Genomic DNA, 21,121 nt, shown 5'->3' on the forward strand with positions numbered 1-21,121 from the left:
TCTGTCTGTGTCTACAAACATTCGTTTATGATCGAGGAAAAACTTAATTTAATTTGAATGTTATATTTTCAACATGAATCTGAAAACGATCCTGCAGTTTAACAGTACCTTGGCTCTGAATTCGTCCCCATCGCACGTGCATAGAGAAAGATGAGATATTATTTTACTGTCTACCTGTCAGGCAGTAAAACTAAATTTAAAATTATTCCAAACAGGAAACTTACTGTTTTTAAGGACGTCATAATGGACACAAACAACAGGTACGTAGAACTAATGTTCGATAAGGTGGAGTAAAGGACACTGGGTAAAATGGCGGTAAACTTCAGAAAATACTTTTTTGCTACAACTTTTAAAATCTTTATTTTATTTAAATTGAATTACATAATCGCACACTGTAGAACACAATTCACCTTTTTGACACTTTCAAAACCCTTCCGTTTAGCCATATGTGGACAAAATATTACATCATTTTTCGTCATCTCGACCGATCAAATTTGGCACTCACAGACCCCTCCAATGCCCTTCTTTCTGAAGATAGTGTGGGGGTAAGGTGTTCTCTGAACTCTCCAGTTATTTATATATTGCACTTTTCCATTGACATATCCTCGTGTCATACAAAACAAAGTCCTTCCATGGCACACCTGAACTCCTATTCACCTCCAACGGCTTTCATCTGCAGCTTGGTGGAGCGCTGCTCTCCCCGCTGGGCTGGCTCTCCTGTCTCACACCTTGCTTAGACTGAGGCTGTGGAAACCAAGGCCTTTAAGATCATTGGAATCTCTCGCGATGAAGCTGAGTCTATGAGCCTATCACTTCGCCATCTAAGACAGGTCGGTGGTCTCTCTGTCCTTTCTGTTCTTGTACCCTCGTCTCTTTCCATGCTTTGTACCCCCGGATTTCTGCAGGGCACACACGTCCAACATCAACCATCTTCTTGTGAAACTACCTCAATCTAGAATCACTGCTCACCTCCACTCATTCATTCCCCTTTTTCCCCACCTGTAGAGCCAACTTCATCACTCTCTTCAATCTCATTCTTCCCTCCAGGTATTCAAGACAGCTGTTCACCACCATCTCAGATTGTCCCCAATCTAAAATCATGATCTTCTCTATCCTCATTCACCCCAAACCCAATCCTTCCTCCTTCCAAATTTCTAGTTTTCCCTCCTGAGAGTTTCCTTCTGTATCCATCTTGTCCACCCCATCCATCCTCTCCTGCCCCCAATTCGTCCTCACACCCAATGTTTGTCCGCCTCCTTCTGTCTTGGCCTGTAGCTCTGCTGTTGGTGTTTCCCCCCTCCCTCTACTGTTTAGTTTGTCCTGTTGTGTCCTGATCCGTTCAGTGTACTAGTACTAGCTGTAGCTCTTCCATGAGTCTCGACTATGTCAACAACAACAAAAAAAACAGAATACAAGTTGGACAGGTGGATGGAGCATCACCCTTGGCCATAGAACATGATGTCATATGCGAGGGAACAAACTATCATATGTAACAACACCTAAAGCTCATAACATGAAATTAATAACAAGACATTTTGGCCTCTTGGGTCACCTTGGGGTATCAAGGCTTACAACAAGACCAACTGGAATTATTTGGACACTCGAAGGATCACATAAGAATTGGCAATGTGGAGGAGTTCATGCGGTAGTGAGAACCAGACGGCATGCCATTCGACTAAAACTAAATAAGAATGGATACTCCTTTGAATGACAATGTCCTCCACTTAATACATACGCACAAGCAAAAATTGAGAAAAGGAAGAGAAGGGAGGAAGATAGAAGTGAACTGGTGGAGGGAGTATTCATGTGGAGGAGGAATCAAAACTTCCACCATATTTGTGTGAGCAGCACAAAAGATGACCCCCAAGGGTGAATGGGGCAAAATGTAAGGACTGGCAATATGGACAAGAATACAGTCGTTGTGCTTTACAAATGCAATCACACAATTACACAACACTCTTCCTTCACTCACTCAAAGTATTCCCCAGCTGGTGTGGCCTTTACAACGATGCTATGATCGAGTCCGAGAAGGGTTGGCCCAGTTGAGCAATTCGGGCTGTTCCAGGTGTTGTTGCAGTTGACCCAGGGAGGCACTGCTTGAGCCGACGCTACCAAGTAGCGTAACGCCCAGGCGATGATCACGTGGTAGTAAAAACCCACGCAGAGGGACAGCAGAGAGACTGTGTATCCCACACCTGCCAGGAGAAACAGAAAGAAGGTTTACATTCGAGAGGTTAGAACCTTATAACCAAGGTTGGTAGGTCAGAGTGTCGATCTGGGAAAGGAAAATACGATTGTGAATCGTCAATGCAAACAAGGTCCAAAGGGTAATGACACTTTTTAACAAACCCGATTCTCATGGAACCATACACAGCAGAACCGAGCCGGGACCAAACGGAACTGCGCCAGGACTGAGTGGAACCGTGCCGGGACAGAGAAAAACTAGAGGGGGAGCACTCGGGAGAGTGCAAAACCTCCGCCGCCAATACTGCTGGGTCACTCAAGTGAACCTTATATCTTATTCATTAAATATGATGTCAACAGTGCTGAGAGTTATAGTTCTTTTCTCCAACATTTTTTTTTGGGGGGGGGGGTTGGAAATCACTTAAAACATGTAAAAATGCAAAAAAAAAAATCGAAATTTTGCTGAAAAAAAAGTTGCAAATTTTTTTTTTTCTCTAAAATTTTTTTTGGAGGGGGGTTGGAAATCACTTAAAACATGTAGAAATGCAAAAAAAAATTTCTTTTATTTTGGGGGGGAGTAACTTTTTGGGGGGGGGGGTTGGAAATCACTCATAACATGTAAAAATGCAAAAAAAAAAAAATTTTTCTCTAACAATTTTTTTTTGGGGGGGTAACAATTTTTTGGGGGGGTTGGAAATCACTTAAAACATGTAGAAATGCAAAAAAAATTCTCTATTTTTTTTGGGGGGGGGTAACAATTTTTTTGGGGGGGGGTTGGAAATCACTTAAAACATGTAGAAATGCAAAAAAAGTTTTTTTTCTATTTTTGGGGGGGGGTAACAATTTTTTTGGGGGGGTTGGAAATCACTTAAAACATGTAGAAATGCAAAAACAAAAATTCTCTAAGAATTTTTTTTTGGAGGGGGTAACAATTTTTTTGGGGGGGGGGGTGGAAATCACTTAAAACATGTGGAAATGCAAAAAAAAATTCTCTTTTTTGGGGGGGGGGGGGTAAAAAAATTTAGGGGGGGGTTGGAAATCACTTAAAACATGTAGAAATGCAAAAAAAAAGTTTTTCTCCAACAATTTGGGGGGGGGGCGGGGGACCAAGTCCAAATTTTAATAGCATGAGCCTTGGGCCATACCTAACCCCCCCCCCACCAAGTTTCGTCAAAATCCGTCGAGGAGTTTTTCCGTAATACTGTTCACAAACAAACAAACAAACAGAAAGGGGTGAAAACAGTAACCTCCATCCATCTTCGAAGATGGCGGAGGTTAATCATGCAGGGACAGAGAAAAACCACGCTGGGACCGAACGGAACCACCGTGCCGGGACTGAACGGAACTGCGCCAGGCCCGAACGGAATCACGCCGGGACAGAGAAAAACAATGCCAGGACCTAACGGAACCGCACCTGGACAGAGAAGAACAGGGACATGAACAGACATAACCCTGCTGGGACAGAAAAAATAATGCCGGGACCGAACGGAACCGCACCGGGACAAAAAAACAATGCCAGGACCGAACGGAACTGCACTGGAACAGAGAAGAACCAGGACATGAACGGACAGAACCACGCCAGGACAGAAAAAAACAATGGCAGGACCAAACGGAACCACGCAAGAACAGAGAAGAACCGGGACCTGAATGGACAAAACCGCGCCGGGACAGAAAAAAATAACCATGCTGGGACCAAACGTAACTCTGCCAGGACAGAGAAGAACTGGGACGGGATAAACGGAAACATGCCGGGAACAAACTGAACCACACCGGGACTGAACAGAACTATGCCGGGACCGAACTGATCCACGCTGGGACTGAACAGAACCATGCGGGGACCGAACTGAACCATGCTGGACCAAACGGAACCACAGCAGGACCAAACAGAACCATGCCACGACCAAACGGAACCGTGCTGGGACCGAACATAACTGTGCCGGGACAGAGAAGAACCAGGATACGACCGAATGGAACTGTGCCGGGACAGAGAAGAACTGGGATGGGACCGAATGGAATTGCACTGGGACAGAGAAAAACCATGCCGGGACCAAATTTAACTGTGCCAGGACAGAGAAGAACCAGGACGGGACCGAATGGAATTGCACTGGGACAGAGAAAAACCATGCCGGGACCAAATTTAACTGTGCCAGGACAGAGAAGAACCAGGACGGGACCGAATGGGACTGCGCAGGGACAGAGAAAAAAATGCACTGGGACCAAACAGAACTGTGCCGGGACCGAGTGGAACCATTCCAGGACCAAAAGGAACACCGGGACCAAACAGAACTATGCCAGGACCAAATGGAACCACACCGGGACCAAACGCAACCACACCCGGACCAAACAGAACCATGCCAGGACTGAACGGAACCACACCAAGACCGAATGTAAACATGCTGGGACCGAATGTAACTGTGCCAGGACAGAGAAGAACTGGGATGTGACAGAATGGAACTGTGCTGGGACAGAGAAAAACTGCACCAGGACCAAACGGAACTGCGCTGAGACCAAACGGAACTACACCAGGACGAAACGGAACCATGTTGGGACCTAACAGAACCATGCCAGGACTGAATCGAACCACACTAGGATGGAAGGTAACTGTGCCAGGACAGAGAAGAACCGGGATGTGACTGAATGGAACTGTGCTGGGACAGAGAAAAACAGTGCCAGGACCAAATGGAACTGCGCTGGAACCAAACGGAACCACGCCGGGCCCAAACAGACCATGCCAGGACCGAATAGAACCATGCCGGGACCAAACAGAACCGTGCTGCGACTAAACATAACTGTGCCAGGACAGAGAAGAACCAGGATGCGACCGAATGGAACTGCACTGGGGCAGCAAAAAACCACACCAGGACCAAATAGAACTATGCCAGGACAGAGAAGAACCGGGATGTGACCGAATGGAACTGCGCTGGGACAGAGGAAAACTGCACTAGGACCAAACAGAACCACACCGGGACCGAAAGGAACCATGCCGGGGCTGAATGAAACCTCGCAGGACCGAATGGAACCACACTGGGATGAAGGTAACTGTGCCAGGACAGAGAAGAACCGGGATGTGACTGAATGGAACTGCGCTGGGACAGCGAAAAACCACGCCAGGACCAAATTGAACTGTGTCAGGACAGAGAAGAACCAGGACGGGACCAAATGGGACTGCGCAGGGACAGAGAAAAAAATGCACTAGGACCAAACAGAAATGTGCTGGGACTGAGCGGAACCATGCCAGGACCAAAAGGAACACTGGGACCAAACGGAATCACACCAGGACCAAACGGAACCACACCAGGACCAAACAGAACCATGCTGGGACCGAACGGAACCATGCCAGGACCGAATTGAACCATGCTGGGACCGAAGGTAACTGTGCCAGGACAGATAAGAACTGGGATGTGACTGAATGGAACTGCGCTGGGACAGAGAAAAACTGCACCAGGACCAAACGGAACTGTGCTGGGACCAAATGGAACCACGCCAGGACCTAACGGAACCATGCCGGGACCTAACAGAACCACGCCAGGACCGAATCGAACCACGCTAGGATAGAAGGTAACTGTGCCAGGACAGAGAAGAACCGGGATGTGACTGACTGGAACTGTGCTGGGACAGAGAAAAATTGTGCCAGGAACAAATGGAACTGCGCTGGGACCAAACAGAACCACGCCGGGATCAAACAGACCATGCCAGGACCGAATAGAACCATTGCAGGACCAAATGGAACCATGCTGCGACCAAACATAACTGTGCCAGGACAGAGAAGAACCAGGATGCAACCGAATGGAACTGCGCCGGGGCAGCGAAAAACCATGCCGGGACCAAATGGAACTGGGCCAGGACATAGAAGAACCGGGATGGGACCGAATGGAACTGCACAGGGACAGAGAAAAATGCACTGGGACCAAACGGAACTTTGCCGGGACCGAACGGAACCATGCTAGGACCAAAAGTAACAACACCAAGACCAAACGGAACCATGCCAGGACCAAACGGAACCACACCGGGACTAAACTGAACGGAACTGCACTGGGATGGTAAAGAACCAGGGTGGTGAAGAAATGCACAACGACAGAAAAGAACAATGCCAGGACGGAAAGGAATTGTGCTGGGATGGAAGTGACCCGGGATTGAGCCACACCAGGATTATAATCAAAATGCATCCATTGAGGGTTTACATGGTTTTAAAAAGCCCCTTGTTCATGAAAATTATTTTTTCTTATGTTCAGCAGATATTAACAAGGTTAACATTATTAACATTATTAACATTAATATTATTAACAGCAGATAACAACACATTGATACATGCACCGAGGGATGATGACTGTTCACCAGCCAAGTCTCAAAGTTCCAAACATGAGCTTTCGGGAGTTCATACTTGTATATGACACGTCCAAGAATGCTGAAAGTGGTTTTTCACATCAAGAATTATTAACCAGCTGTGTGCAACTGAGATTTGATCTTCATGTCAATTGTTAACTAATGATAGCTGATTAGCAAGATGGGTGGACATTTTTATGTTTTAATATACAGTGTCTAAAGAACATCTACGCCCCCTTTCAAAATTTTCACCTTTTGTTGACTTGTAGCCTGTAATTAAATTACATTGAATGAGACTTTTTCCACCTTTAGTTACACATCGTAACCCACAACTTCCAAGTGAAAAACAAATTCTACAAATTTCAGAAAATTAATTAAACACAAAATGAGAATATCTTGGTTGGATAAGTGTTCAACCCCTTATAATAGCAATTGCAGATTACCTTAGTGATAACCAATCACCTTCAAAATCACACACCAAGTTAATTGTCCTCCACCTGTGTTAAATTGTAGTGATTCTGATTCTTTCAGGATAAAATCAGCTGTTCCTGCAGGTTTTCTCTGCTGGGTTGTGCATTTCACAGCAAAGACTCAACCATGAGAACCAATGAGCTTTCAAAAGACATCCGGAATAAAGTTGAGAAAAGGTACAGATGAGGGGATGGGTTTAAAACTATTTCAAAGGCCTTGAATATCCCTTGGAGCACAGTTAAGACAATAATTAACAAGTGGAAGGTGTATGGTACCACAAATACCCTGCCTAGATCAAGTCATCCCTCCAAACTTGATGACCAAGCAAGGAGGAGACTGATCAAAGAGGCCACCAAGAGGAAATGGCAACTTTTAAAGAGCCTCAGACCTTTATGGCAAATGAAGCCATTACTCAAAAAAGCCCACCTCGAGTCCTGTTTGAGGTATGCAAAAACAAAAACAAAAAACACTCCGGAGGTTCTGAAGCCTTGCAGCAAAACGTTTTGTGGTCTGACCAAACCAAGATGGAACATTCTGGCTGAAATGCAAAACGTTAGATTTGGTGCAAACCCAATACAGCACATCACCCAAAGAACACCATCCCTCCTGTGAAGCATGGTGGTGGCAGCCTCATGTGATGGGGATGTTTCTCGTCAGCAGGAGCTGGGGCACTTGTCAGGATAGAAGGGAAAATTGATGGAGCAAAATACAGAAAAATCCTGGAGGAAAACCTGCTGCCCTCTGCAAGAAAGCTGAAATTGGGATGGAAGTTCACCTTTCAGCGTAACAACAACCCGAAGTACACATCCAAAGCTCCAGTGGAGTGGCTGACGAACAAAAAGATAAATGTCCTTGAGTGGTCCAATCAGAGCCCCAACCTAAATCCAATCGAAAATCTGTGACATGACTTGAAGATTGCTGTCCATCAACGCTCCCCATACAACTTGACTGAGCTTGAACAGTTTTGTGCAGAAGAATGGGAAAACATTGCCCAATCAAGGTGTGCAAAGTTGCTGGAGTCCTATGCCAACAGACTCACACCTGTTATTGCTTGAAAGGTGCTTCCACCAAGTATTATTTCAGGGGGGTGGACACTTATCCAACCAAGATATTCTAGTTTTGTATCATAATTAATTTTCTGAAATTTGTAGAATTTGTTTTTCACCTCGAAGTTGTTGGTTACAATGAGTAAGTAAAGGTGGGAAAAGTCTAATTTAATGAAATTTAATTCCAGGTTATAAGGAAACAAAATGTGAACATTTTGAAAGGGGGTGTAGACATTCTAATGGTACTGTATGTATCCTATTTACTTTTTCACAGTCTTTTTTAACAACAAAGTGAGGGACAAAGAGGTCGAGTGGTTTACCTTTAAAGATAGGACAGATCTTCCAGATTGTAGTGGCACCTCCACGTTGGCACTGACCCAATGCCAGCTCAAGATAGAACAGAGGGATCCCGGCCACAATCAGGAAGAGCAGATACGGGATGAGGAATGCTCCTGCAAAGAATCCAGAGGATGCAACATTGACATGAGGTTCACTTTTCTGCACATGCCAATGCCAATGCCATTATACTGTATCAGCAAAAGGGAATGGTTCCAAGGTTACATACTCTGCGCCGCCCTCTCAAACATTAAAATGGCTTCGCTCGTTGTCCTTGCGAATACCTTTACATCAGATGTCTCTGCGTGTTGTTATGGTGTGCATCCATAGTACAGCGATAACTTTTAAAACATTTGTAGGCCGATAGCAAGTTCAAAATAATAAACAGCAATTAATTAAACGTAACCATACAACTTTTGTAATCTATAATAATAAATGTCAGCGTGTGCCAGTCCGTCTGTCTGTCAATGTGTCTCCTCCAAAACCATGAAACCTGGCGGCCCCAAACTTTGCATGTACATTAAGTGGTGGAGTCGAAACAACCAGAGTTCGTTATCATGCTTGTGAAAGTTAGTTTTTCAATGTGATCCTATAGATTTCGACCCAAGGAACACAAATCCGAAGGTGCCACAAAAATCTTACCCCAGATAAGGTCAGTTTTAATGACCTTGAAAAGTCATTAGAGGTCAATAGGACAAAAAAAAAACTTACATTGATAACTGATAGTCATATAAAGGTAACATTGGCGTTAAATGAAAGCTGTCATCAAACCAAAACACTTTTATTCTGGTGTATAAAGTAATGCAGTCAACCGTTTGACCCTGGAAGTCATTAAAGTTCATGTAAGGTCAAAAGTCTGGGAACATCAACCAGTGGTGTGAGGATGGTCATTTATGCTGTCAAATGAAAGCTCCCTTCAAGATAAACTACTTACTGCTGGTTAAAATGTCTTGTGGTTAACTCTGTGACCTCCAGAACACTTAAGCAGGAACATTTGCACAGTTACATACAGTCAAGATGTTCATTTTTGCAAGGGCAGGAGCCAGCACAATGTTTGCGGGAAGTGCATTTTACCGTCAGTTTGAACACTTGTGTGGCGGCGCTATGTGAAGTCCACACGGGCGCGAAGCTGTTACCGGATTCTTGCCAGCCAAAGGAACATGAGTCCTCTTCAGGGAGCTTTAGCTGATGACTTGTATACCAGATTGATGCCTGGTACACAGCTCATCAAAGGTGAAGCATTAATGAATCCTGTGTTGGTGGAATCCGCTGGACATCTTGACTTCCCCGCTGGACATCTTGATAGAGCATGTTCATTCACAAAACATTGACCTCAGACAGAGTGGATGTTTGGTCGTAGAGTCGACATACGAAATCCTCAATGGCAGTGAAGTCATCACCTGTGAAAGCCAGGAAGGGATGCTGTGAGATCTCCACAAGAGATCTTCACACTTGACTTGGAAAAGGCCTCAACGGATTCTTCATGATGAGGTTTTTTTGTTTTCCACTTTCCTCACTCATATCATCGAATGCCTCATCATCATACCTACAGATCACTGGATACATTGCATTGCTTGTAAACAACCGGAGACACCAGCATTCCTACCCTTATTTCATTTCCACACATGCTATAATCTCAAGAATCTCTTAAACTAAGCTGAATTACAAAATTTAAACTCCAGAATTGAACTAAAAAAAAAGTGTTCATTTGTCCTATCCGGACATAGTTTGACATTTCTGGTGTCTCTGGGAGGTGTTTAATATAACTGACTGCCGATTGCTAATTGCTTGACAAGCCAGCCATTTCTTATCAACTGTTTAGTTTGAGCGGTTGCTTAAACGCTTAAATCACATGCGAGCGCTCTACAATATTCACATTGTCACTGAATATATCGATCAACTTGAACAAAGTTCAGGGCCCATTCGCTTGCTTTTGGCCATGCGGTGCCTCGGGTGGTGCGTCATGTGGTGGTTCACTCACTGAAAATGTGCAATTTTATTTTACATCGTTTCCCATTTTTGTACGATCTCCCTTCATTATACGACCCATCACTTCTCCATAGATGGATACAAAACAAAAAATGAAACGTTTCATTTTAAAAAGTTTATTCATCCATTTCATTGGAGTGCTTGCTTGAGTGGATAAGCCACTCAGGAGAGCGCTCTTCAAGCTTCGATGTGATACCGTGGCATGGTTCATCTCTGGAGTAAGGAAGGCAAAATAAATTTGATGATTAGGTTGACTAAAAAATGTTTTTAGTTGTTGCAAAACAATGAATCGCCACATCATGCCAGATCAGCTGAGAGGTATGCACCCTCGCTCTAAGCTGTCCAGCCTGGGTTTGAATCCCAACCCAGCTATAAACTGTCATCCGTGTTTCACAGGCAGGGCAATTCGTCACTGTGTGCCGTCTCTTGGATGGACGTTAAACTGGACATCACATCTGCTGGAATCCCCCACCTCTCCTCACCCCCTCCTCGCTCCACCCTCTCTCAAACTTTTCTCTCTTTCTCTCTTTCTCTCTCTCTCTCTCTCTCTCTCTCTCTCTCTCTCTCTCTCTCTCTCTCTCTCTCTCTCTGTCTCTCTCTGTCTCTCTGTCTCTCTGTCTCTCTCTCTCTCTCTGTCTCTCTCTCTCTCTCTCTCTCTCTCTCTCTCTCTGTCTCTCTCTCTCTCTCTCTCTCTCTCTCTCTCTCTCTCTCTCTCTCTCTCTCTCTCTCTCTCTCTCTGCCTGGTGTTGGTTTAATGGTTGGGGTGGTGGGCTTTGGATCCAAGGGTGCTGAGTTCAAATCCCACTCAGCTGTTGAATTAATACCAGATGGGGTTAACTTGGCCTGTCATCCTTGCGAGGTCAGCAAAATGAGTGCCAGCATGCTGGTATACTGTGTCGGAGTGGCGACCCATCCAGGATTGTACCCAATAGCCAAGGAGACTGCGAAAGCAGCACCAACGCTCTGCACAGAGTATGGTCCCAATCTCCTCTCCTCTCCCTCTCTCTCACTCACCCCTCTTCCTCTCTCTCACCCACCCTTCTCCCACTCTTTCACTCACCCGTCTTCCACTCACCCCTCCCTCTCTCTCACTCACCCATCTCCTCACTCTCACTCACCCATCTCCCACTATTTCACCCACCCATCTCCCTCTCCCCCCTCTCCCTCTCCCTCTCTCTCTTAGTCACACGTCTCCCACTCACCCCTCTCCCTCTCTCTCACCCCACTACTTCTCTCACCCTCTACCTCTCACCCCTCTGCCTCTCTCTCACCCCTGGATCTCTCCCTCTCTCTCACACTCACCTCTCTCCCTCTCTCTCACTCCTCTGCCTCTCTCTGACCCCTGGATCTCTCCCTCTCTCACCCCTGTCCCTCTCTCTCACCAGTCCCTCTCTCACCCCTGTCCCTCTCCCTCCCTCTCTCACCCTTGTCGCTCTCCCTCACCCCTGTCCCTCTCCCTCCCTCACTCTTGTCCCTCTCCCTCACCCTTGTCCCTCTCTCACCCCTGTCCCTCTCTCACCCCTCTCCCTCGTCCCTCACCGTCTCTCTCACACCTCGACCACTCTCTCACCCCTCTACCTCCCTCTCACTCCTCTCCCTCTCTCTCACTCCTCTCCACCTCCCCTCCCTCTCACTCCTCTCCCTCGCTCTCACTCCTCTTCTTCGCTCTCACCCCTCTCCCTCACTCTCACCCCTCTCTCTCCCTTCCCTCCCCCTACCACCCCTCTCCCTCCACTCTCTCTCTCCCCCACCTCCATCCCCTACTCTCTCTCCCACCCCTCCACCCCCACTCTCTCGCTCTCCCTCTCTCTCCTCTCCCTCTATCTCTCTCACTCCTCTCCCTCTCTCTCTCACCCTCTTCTCCCACCCCTCTCCCCCTCCTCTCTCTCTCCCACCCCTCTCCCCCCTCCTCTCTCTCTCCCACCCCTCATCCACCCCACTCCATACTCTCTTTTTACCTCCCCTCCCCCTCTTAATATTCTTATTAGTGAAGTGATGGGTTGTATTTGTTCGTCTGTAATAATAAATGTCAGTGTGTGTCAGTCAGTTTGTGTGTGTTATTGATTGTTCTCTCCATAATTTGAGTTTCAGAAGGTGAAACAGCGTCCTTCCAGGACTCGGAAGTATCCATCTTCGTTTCGATGATGGATCATGATTCAGGGACTGTGTTATGAAATTGTGTTGTTCATGGAGTTTTTTCGAGAGCTCTTTTCAGGATTGTCACTGAGCCCTGGAGAGCCTCCAACTGTATGCACTTCATTGGTGTGTGTGTGTGTGTGTGTGTGTGTGTGTGTGTGTGTGTGTGTGTGTGTGTGTGTGTGTGTGTGTGTGTGTGTGTGTGTGTGTGTGTGTGTGTGTGTGTGTCCTCCATAAGTCCAGAACCATGAAACTCAGCGGCTCCAACGTTTGCATGCATACTAAGGAAACTCCGAGGGAGTGCATGAATGAAAACTGGCTGTTTGGGTAAATTTAAACACCCATTTTGAAGACAACTGACAGCTTACCTTCATGAAAGGCTTATCCTTGGTCAGCCGAACTTCACTTCACAGGGATCTTCGCTGCCATTTTAATTTTTTGTTTGTTTACATTGTCGAGGCTCGTATGAGAGCTAACACACAACGCACAACAAGGGGGTCATGAGACAAGAGAGCGGGAGAGGGAAGGACAAAACAGTGGGGAACAGAGATATTTGGAGATCTGCGGAAGGGAGAGGGATAGGGTGGGGAACATGGGGTATAGAACATGGACATTACAGGGACTTTGAGGAAGGAAAGCAGGGAATTTGAAGGTGGGTTTGGGGTGGATTAACGGGGGTAGAAAATATCATGGTTTTGGATGGGGGAACATAAGTGGTGGTGGTGAACAGCTGTTTTGAAGACCAAGAGGGAAGAAGGGATTGAAGAGAATGTGGGAGTTTATTCCAAAGGCGAGAAAAAAAACCAGGAATGAAAGAGTGAAAGTGAGCAGTGTTTGGTGATTTTGGTAGTTTTTACCAGAAGAGGATTGTTGGCGGACCTTGAGACACACCAGGGGGGGGGGGGTGAGACCGGAGAGGAGATGGTAGAAGACAGAAAGACCACCGACCTGCCTGCGGTGAGAGAGTAAGAGACCCAAAGACTCAGCCTCACCGTAAGAGATACCAATGATCCTAAATGCCTTGGTTTTCACAGCGTAAAGCCGAGGAAGGTGAGATGCAGGAGCACCAGCCCAGAGGGGAGAGCAGTACTCCATCAGGCTGCGGACGAAAGCTTTGCATGTGGTCAGGAGCTCAGGTGGGCCCAGGAAGGACTTTGCTCGACAGAGGATTCCCAGTTGGCGACTCGCTTTGGAGGCCAGGTTGGAAATGTGGCTTTCCCAGGAAAGATCATGGCAGATAGTGAGACCCAGAAGCTTGAAAGAAAGGACTTCTTCAAGAGGATTGTTGAGAAAGTAGATTGGGGGCGGGGGGGTTCCGAACGGTCCTTTCGGAGAGACATAGTGAGAGTGTGAGATTTGTCCTGATTGAAAGAGATGTTCCACTTGTTGGACCAGTTTGTGATTTTATCCAGATCTGCAGAAAGCGAAGAAGCTTCTGCTTGCTGGTCTGAGGGACGACAGAGGGTGGAGTCATCAGCAAAGAGATAAAGAGGATTTTCCAGGAAATCGGAGAGATCATTGATGAAAACCAGAAAAAGAACAGGGCCCAGAATGCTGCCTTGAGGAACTCTAGCCTGGGCAGGAAGAGGGAATGAGAGATCTCCATTTAGGGCCACACGTTGGCTGCGACAGGAGAGGAAGTCTGCGAGTCATGAGTGGAGATGGCCTTGGATACCATAGGAAGAGTGTTTGTTAAGCAGTGCAGGGTGCCAGACTGTGTCAAAACCACACGATATGTCTCGGGATACGGCTCTGATTTCATGTCCGGCATTGAGTACCTCCAACCATTGTTGGGAGAGCAGCAGCAGCATATCCAGGGAAGAGTGACCTGGTCTGAAACCAAATCGATGATCGGAAATCAAGCCATTAGAGAAGAGAAAGAATTTAATGTCCAAAGTGATGATGGATTCTATAACCTTGCTAATGATTGAGAGAAGGCTGATTGGTCTGTAGTTGCAGGGATCTGTTTTTGCACCTTTTTATGTGGAGCAGTTATGTTTGCCGATTTCAAAAATTTTGATTTGCTTTATCCTCGTGAAAATGCTTTGCTTTGGAAACACGATCTACTCTCATGGACTAATGAAAGAACTGTTGAACCCCACAATCCGCGTGGGATATGTTCTTGGAGAATTCCATGAATAGCGGGGCTGTGGTTATATGGAATATTTGTTTTATAACTGTGGTTATGTATGTGGCTCGTGGAATATATTTTTTCGTCCATGAAAAACCGTGAATACGTGAAGCACAGTGCCGCGAATGTTGAAGCAGGTTGCATTTTGTAAACCGCAAGTACGCAGGGTCCGTGAATAGTGGATCCGCGACCAGCAGGGTCCGACGGTATTGTCGTGTTCAGGCCGATTAACACTGATGCGAGACAGATGGACCAAACTGACTTTAACTCCCTCAACCTGTGTTCAATTAATGGCAGGTTTGCATGTGTGAGAACCGAGGAGAGACACAAGAGCCTTCGCTATTTTAAAACCCTTCTCGGGAGGTGATCTAAGCTCCGCCCTTCTCTCTCTTCACTTGGGCCTCACTTCAGGCGCCTCGTCGGTGGGACATACAATTGTCTGAACCTTAATCCCAAATCAATTACCATGCACCATTCCCCGTATGGTGCACAGTCAAACAAGACAATTCTTAAGCTAACATTTCCCTAATTAATCACATTGAGATAGGCAAACTACTCATACTGGGCCATACTACCACATACATTCATATCTGTTTTTAGGTAATATCTACCTCCCTCTGCAAACATAACACCGCAGCTTCTGCAAGGCTCACTGCAAGGGCAACGGCTCCAGCCGTAACACTTTCAGACTCATCCCTAATTAACCTCCACAAAATAAATCAGGAGGGGCTGTGGGAAGGAAGCCGTAGCTAACTTACCTAACTTCCTTACCGTACTACCCCCTTCGTTGCAAACAATGAAAAAATGTACAATTTTATGTGCAGTGGATTGTTCCCTCTTGTCTCCTCGCTCCGATATCCTGGGATGGGGAGAAAATGTCTTCCAAAAACAACAAACAGGTGTACCTGAACGACAATTTAATTTATCCAACACAAATCCCACTTTTTAAAACTCAACAAAAGTTGACAGAAGCCCCTGCTTCTACAACGATACAATATATTCCTAAGATGTCAAATGCTAAAATATTTTAGGCAAATGACAGAGCAAGAACTCGGAGATTTCGGAGAATTAAAATATGATGATGAAGGATTATTCCAAGAGTTGGGAAAGGTAAATCGACCTCCTGATTATGTTGTGAAGGCTATTCAGGACAATGAATATTCAACAGATTCAAAAATAATAGCTGGTTTCATACCAACAGAAGAATCAGCACAGTTATATCTAGTTAATGCAAAGGTATTGATATTTAATGATGTTCTTGAGTTCTGCTCGACCAAGTGTTACACAAACCCCCAGATTAATGTTTCTTCTAACAAAAGATGGTATTCAAGGTTCAAGTTATTTTGATGAACCATTGAACACAGAAAATGAGGATGATAGAGTATATATTGATTTATGAGACTCACTTGATTATGGAATTTCTGTTGCTGGTAAAAGTAAGAAGAATGAGAAGGAGAAACATATTGTTAAGGATTCAGCGGTGGCGGGCTTCGGACGATGGCGTCAATCACTGTCCGTAACCAGTTTGGGTTTTCGCAGCCTACTTTCGACAGCCAAATGTTACAGATTTGGCGCCACCCTAGCCATCACCGTCTCCGGGGTCATAACGCCGGCTGGTTCGGCACAGGCCTCGGGTCATGCGTCTCGAATCGCGATACCAACGTACCCCTGGACCTTACCAGTTGGGGAAATAGACCCCGGTTACAGACTGGTTTTGTCAGAGACCGAGCGAATTTTGCCAGTCTGTAACCATTTTGGTTTTTATATCCAAATCGAGCGGATCGTTCCTCGGCGCAGCATGAATTAATTCAGAGTGGCAACTTCGTACGAATCAGCCAGATTTATTGGGGACACATCGTGGAAACACAGCACAAGCAAAGCATTCACAACAATGTTATAATTAATATATTACCCGTTCTTAACTAGGGAGCTCCGGATTACAGGTTTCGAAGGGGACCCTCACGAGATAAACCTTAAACAACATGCAGACAAGACACGGACAGCATGCAGACAAGACACAGAGTACTTGGCGATGTTTCATGGACGAGAGGAAAGTGTCAAAAGCACGAATGTGGCTTGTGACAAGCCGATGTCCACGGATTCGAGCCTCAGCTCGAGCACGCCATGTGGCAAAATGGTGCTCATCCTCCTTTTGTCGCACCGCCCATGCACGCGGCCTCCACGCGTTCTGACCTCACGTAAGGTCGACGGCACAAGACCATCAGATCAATAGGGGGGTTTCAGCTGGTTTCGCACAAGGTCCAGCCTACAAGTCCAGGCCTGGCTTGTTCACCAGACCAGGCCAAATCGAGGTGTTGGGCTCCGCAGGCTGGGTCCATGGGATTCCAAGACGTCGTCGAGCCGTGAAGTGAGTAGGGACAGTCAGAGGCTCTGTCACTGGACTCCGGATGAACCTGCCGATGTCCTCCTCATAGAAGTCGATTGCCGACTCCCACTTGTCGTTTCCCCTGCCTCCTTCACGAAGCAGATCGCAGACAGACACAGCCGTCCCCTACACAGCAGATCACGACTCCCACCAGTCGTTTTTCATCCAGTTGAGGGCAGACTCGGCGCGCTCAGGTTCAGTTTTTCTCCCGGCACATTCACCCTGCCTTTCCTTTGCTCGTTCGCCTCGAAGCCCACTGCAGTTTTACTTCTTCAGTTTCACTTCTCCTTTTCGGCCCTCGCTCGCCTCAAAGTGACTGCTGACTCACACACAGCCAGCCCTATTCAGCCGATTGCGCCACACCGGCGCTCAGTTTCACCACCGTCTTCCTGGCGCTCCTGCAGTCTTTTCCTTCACTCGCTCACCTCAAAACCGACTGGCTCCTCCCTTCAGTTTCACTTCCTTCTCTAGGCCACTCCCCCTCTCAGCGCTGGGCGGGGACTCTTGTCCGGAGAGAGGAAGGAAGAAGAAGAACCTCTCGGTCCACCACCAATGTGCCAACGATGAACAGCTTCTTACACCTCCCGACACACATGCAGCGTCCATTTACCGAACAACCTGGCTAAACATGCATTTAATGGGGAATCTGGGCTTATCCTATATTTAATAACACACTAAGGGCCATTTCCGCAACAATATTATACATGGTTGAAGTAAGCTTGGTTCAGGTATATATTTGCAACATGTTAGCAATCTTCCAAATGACCCATCACAATTGGTGAATAGACGGTTATTGCTGTTTGGAAGTAAAAAGGCTGGAAATAACAATTGTTTTAATGAAGCATCAGCCATTTTAGACGAGTTAATGAAGATGAAAAAAAATATAATAAATGCGTCATTTTAACCCATATTAAATAAGATGAGAAGTTTTAATTTCACGAGAGTGATCACATGGCTTCATTTCCATACCGACTACAACTTGACCACACAAAAGAACGTTAAGCATCGATATTGTCTGTAGAAACATATAATATACTCTATCTATATCACAAAGGAAAACAATAAGTTTAGTTATAATCTGGGTTCAAGGGGCTACAAAACAATAACACTCCTACCCAGAGCGCATGTGAGATTACCGAGATATCTTCCGAAATTGCTCGCCTTAAGAAAGAACAAGGTGATCTGCCAAAAATATCACGACAGATATTCAAAAACATACTTCAAAATCAACTATTCCGCATAAAAATAACTATAAAGTTGATTATAAATAGAGGGCCTGTTTATTGATGTGTGTGCTGCTATATTCCTGTGTACGTTCTGTGGAGTTAAGGTAAGAGGTGTTAAGGTATTTCTGGTGTGAGTGGGGGGGGGGGGGGGGAGGTGTGTGCTTTTTGTTGGTGTGTAGTTTTTATGCTTTCTGTGGTATGTAGTGTGGGTGTTTTCTATTGGTGTGTGTGTGTTTGTGTGGGTGAGTGTGTATGTTTTTTTCTCTCCTCCATTTCTCTTTCTTTATTTATCTTTGTCTATAGAGGGGTGAATATTGCAAATAGTTTCTGTAGGGTTCAGTTGGCTGCGCCTGGATGGGTTTGAGGGTAGAGGAGTAGCAGCTGAAACCTGAATCCTATCCAGGTTCCTCCTGATGACTCCATCTCTGTTTGTTTGCTCCTCCTGATACTCCAATGCTGTATTGGGTCAGTTATTTGATTTCACAATTAACTAATCATTTGGAGAGTTATTAGGTTTCACTTAATAAAAGATCGAAACTAATGGACTCTTTCACAGCAAAGATCAAATATGTTCAGGAATAAATTTGATATTAATTCACTGTGATTTGATTAATGGAACATATAACGGTGGAGGAAGAACAAATACAATATTTTCATTCAGCACATACTCAACCCCATTCGGGTGGGTATAAGTTCAATATGGAACCGAAAAATCTCGTCCATCTTCCTGTTTCCAGAAAAAGACTGAATTTTCGAATCACCGACCAAGATAATCTTACAATTTCCTTCAATGGGGAAATTATTTCAATCAGAATTCACTTCCGAAAAACCTACGTTCGACAAGTTATATAATAAATAAATACAACAATGACATTGTAAGGAAGCACAAGTTAAACAAATATAAAATAATTAGAAAGGACTCTGCTTGGGATGGGATATTCCTTTCACCATACTATAATCCACAGGGTGAAGATATGTATCTTGGTAGAGGCTACAATAGCAAACGCTACTATAAACTTAGGAGACAACGGGGTGTAGGACATCAATTTAGAAATAAAGGAGATGGGATAATTGATACTCTCATGGGTATAGGTTCAACTATTCTTAAACAGAAAGACCTAATCAGCTCAATTGCTTCTGCCATGGAAAATGCTTCTGATGCTATAAAAAGTATAAAAGATGATCAAAAGGAATCTCATTAATTACAAGCAATCAAAGAAATTAAGAAAGGCAAAACTCAATTGTCTCTCCAAGAAAGAAAGAAAATAATCCAAATATTAGGATCAGGGTTTCAAAAGTTTTAATTTTTTTTTTACTAAATAAATGCAAGTATGGAAGCAATTGATAGTATCTATGATTTGGATGATATCATTATCATCTCAAACTCGACTGAAAAAGAAGACTACTACTTTAAGGTAAATACTACACCAGGAACAGACTGGAATACAAATGGACCAAAAAAACTTTAAAATAAATAATCAACTAACTTATTTGAATCTCGCCGATAGTTTCTTGTTGTGTAATTTTCATTCACAAAGGCTGGGAATAACATAAATGCTACACTCGTAAATTATTTCTCCTGGAAAATGTTTGGTAGTGTTCGTTTGTATATTGGGAATGAAGAAGTTGAGGCGGTTGATTATGTTTCTGCTACGTCTGAAATGATGAAATTTACACGATATTCATGAAGTGATAGAATGGGGTAAGGGATCTGTTGAAGGTTTTATTTCTGAAATGGCAACGGGAACAAACACAGACCCCAGTTATCGTCAAAGGAAGGGAATGTATAACAATGTTACAAAAGCAGAAAATAGTTTTACCGTGGCAATTCCCCTTAAAGGTGTATTTGGATTTTCTGATTACAACCATGCTTTGATACATCACGGGATTGATGAGTTACGGTCCGAATAAGACACCGCAATCAATCTATTTATTTTGCACGGAGTTGACCCTTTTTCCTGGGGACATTGATGGGATAAATTGAATTGGTATCTAAATAACCTGAACACGAAATAATAAATGTTCGCACCATCGGTCCACAGGGTAAACAGGAACTCCCCCGAGTCATACGAGGCCCCCAGATATCTCTCTATGTTGTGGGATTGACGAGTTACGGATCGAGTAAAACGCCGTGATCAATCTATTTATTACGTACGCAGTTGACCCTTCTTCCTGGGGACATTGATGGGATCAATTGAATTGATATCGAAATAACCTGAACACTAAATAATAAAAGTTCGCACCATGGGTCCACAGGGTATACCAGGACTCCCCCAAGTCTAACGAGGAGACACCCAACCCACAACATCCTCTTTATCAAATCAAATTCAGAATGGGTAGTTGATCACATCAATAAAATTTTGCATTCATTAGATAAGGTTTATTACCTTCGCATTCTGCGAAAGGTTATGTTTTGGTCGCTGTGTATTTATTTATTTGTGAATATGTGTGTTTGTTTGTTTGTTATTCACATAACTCAGAAAGTATTAAACCGAATTGCATGATATTTGGTGCGATGATTCGTGAGTATCCAAGGACGATTTGATTAGATTTCGGGAGCGATCGGGTCAAAGGTCAAGGTCATGAAAAGGTTAAAAACACCCTTTTGAGCATAACTTCCTTCATAATACAGCTATCAACATGCAACCACCGCCATATTGTTCCATGACGAGATAGCTTTCGGATATGTAGTGTCGGATTTGACGTAACGTCATCGGAAGTGCGTCTAAATGACGTCACAAGATGACGTAAATTTTCAATTTTCGATCTCATCAGTTTTGATCATACCGTTTTGTAGGACTTACCTTAAGGATGTCACACACCAAATTTGACTTCGATCAGACTGACTGTTATGACGTCATTGACATTTCAACATGACGTTTTTCAATTGTGG

General features: G+C 44.9%; 3 protein-coding genes across 3 annotated transcripts in view; all 3 read right to left on the reverse strand.

The window, feature by feature from the left end:
- Positions 1-21,121, reverse strand: part of LOC147012459 (sodium-dependent noradrenaline transporter-like) — a 71,404-nt gene that overhangs the window by 45,200 nt on the left and 5,083 nt on the right. The window contains exons 3-4 of the mRNA XM_085856723.1: positions 8,345-8,476; positions 1,973-2,195 (exon numbers count right to left, since the gene is read on the reverse strand). Coding sequence (XP_085712849.1) covers positions 1,973-2,195; positions 8,345-8,476 — 355 coding nt within the window. The remainder of the gene's footprint in view (positions 1-1,972; positions 2,196-8,344; positions 8,477-21,121) is intronic.
- On the reverse strand, positions 3,305-5,687 carry LOC147012460 (uncharacterized). The gene is made up of 4 exons (XM_085857954.1): positions 5,459-5,687; positions 5,148-5,349; positions 4,912-5,020; positions 3,305-4,769 (listed from the first exon to the last, which is right to left on the reverse strand). Exons 1-4 carry the CDS (start codon positions 5,685-5,687, stop codon positions 3,390-3,392), a joined length of 1,920 nt encoding a protein of 639 aa, XP_085714080.1. The 3' UTR covers positions 3,305-3,389.
- Positions 9,678-21,121, reverse strand: part of LOC147012461 (uncharacterized) — a 16,138-nt gene continuing 4,694 nt past the window's right edge. The window contains exon 2 of the mRNA XM_085857955.1: positions 9,678-9,760. Within this exon, the coding sequence (XP_085714081.1) occupies positions 9,678-9,760 (83 nt within the window). The remainder of the gene's footprint in view (positions 9,761-21,121) is intronic.

This window comes from Eptatretus burgeri, chromosome 15, assembly GCF_056783735.1.
Source record: "Eptatretus burgeri isolate ZD-2024b chromosome 15, Ebu_testis_v1, whole genome shotgun sequence".
In the NCBI taxonomy this organism is placed as follows: Eukaryota; Metazoa; Chordata; class Myxini; order Myxiniformes; family Myxinidae; genus Eptatretus; species Eptatretus burgeri.

Excerpts from the sequence above, each read along its gene's own strand:
- LOC147012460 (XM_085857954.1), bottom strand. The coding sequence starts at position 5,687 with ATGGTTCCGTTAGGTCCTGGCGTGGTTCCATTTGGTCCCAGCACAGTT. Across the intron at positions 5,350-5,458 it reads TGTGGTTCCGTTTGGTCCTG|TCCCATTTGGTCCCGTCCTG; the intron begins GTGTGATTCCGT and ends GTCCCTGCGCAG. Across the intron at positions 5,021-5,147 it reads CATGGTTCCTTTCGGTCCCG|TGCAGTTCCATTCGGTCGCA; the intron begins GTGTGGTTCTGT and ends TTGCTGCCCCAG.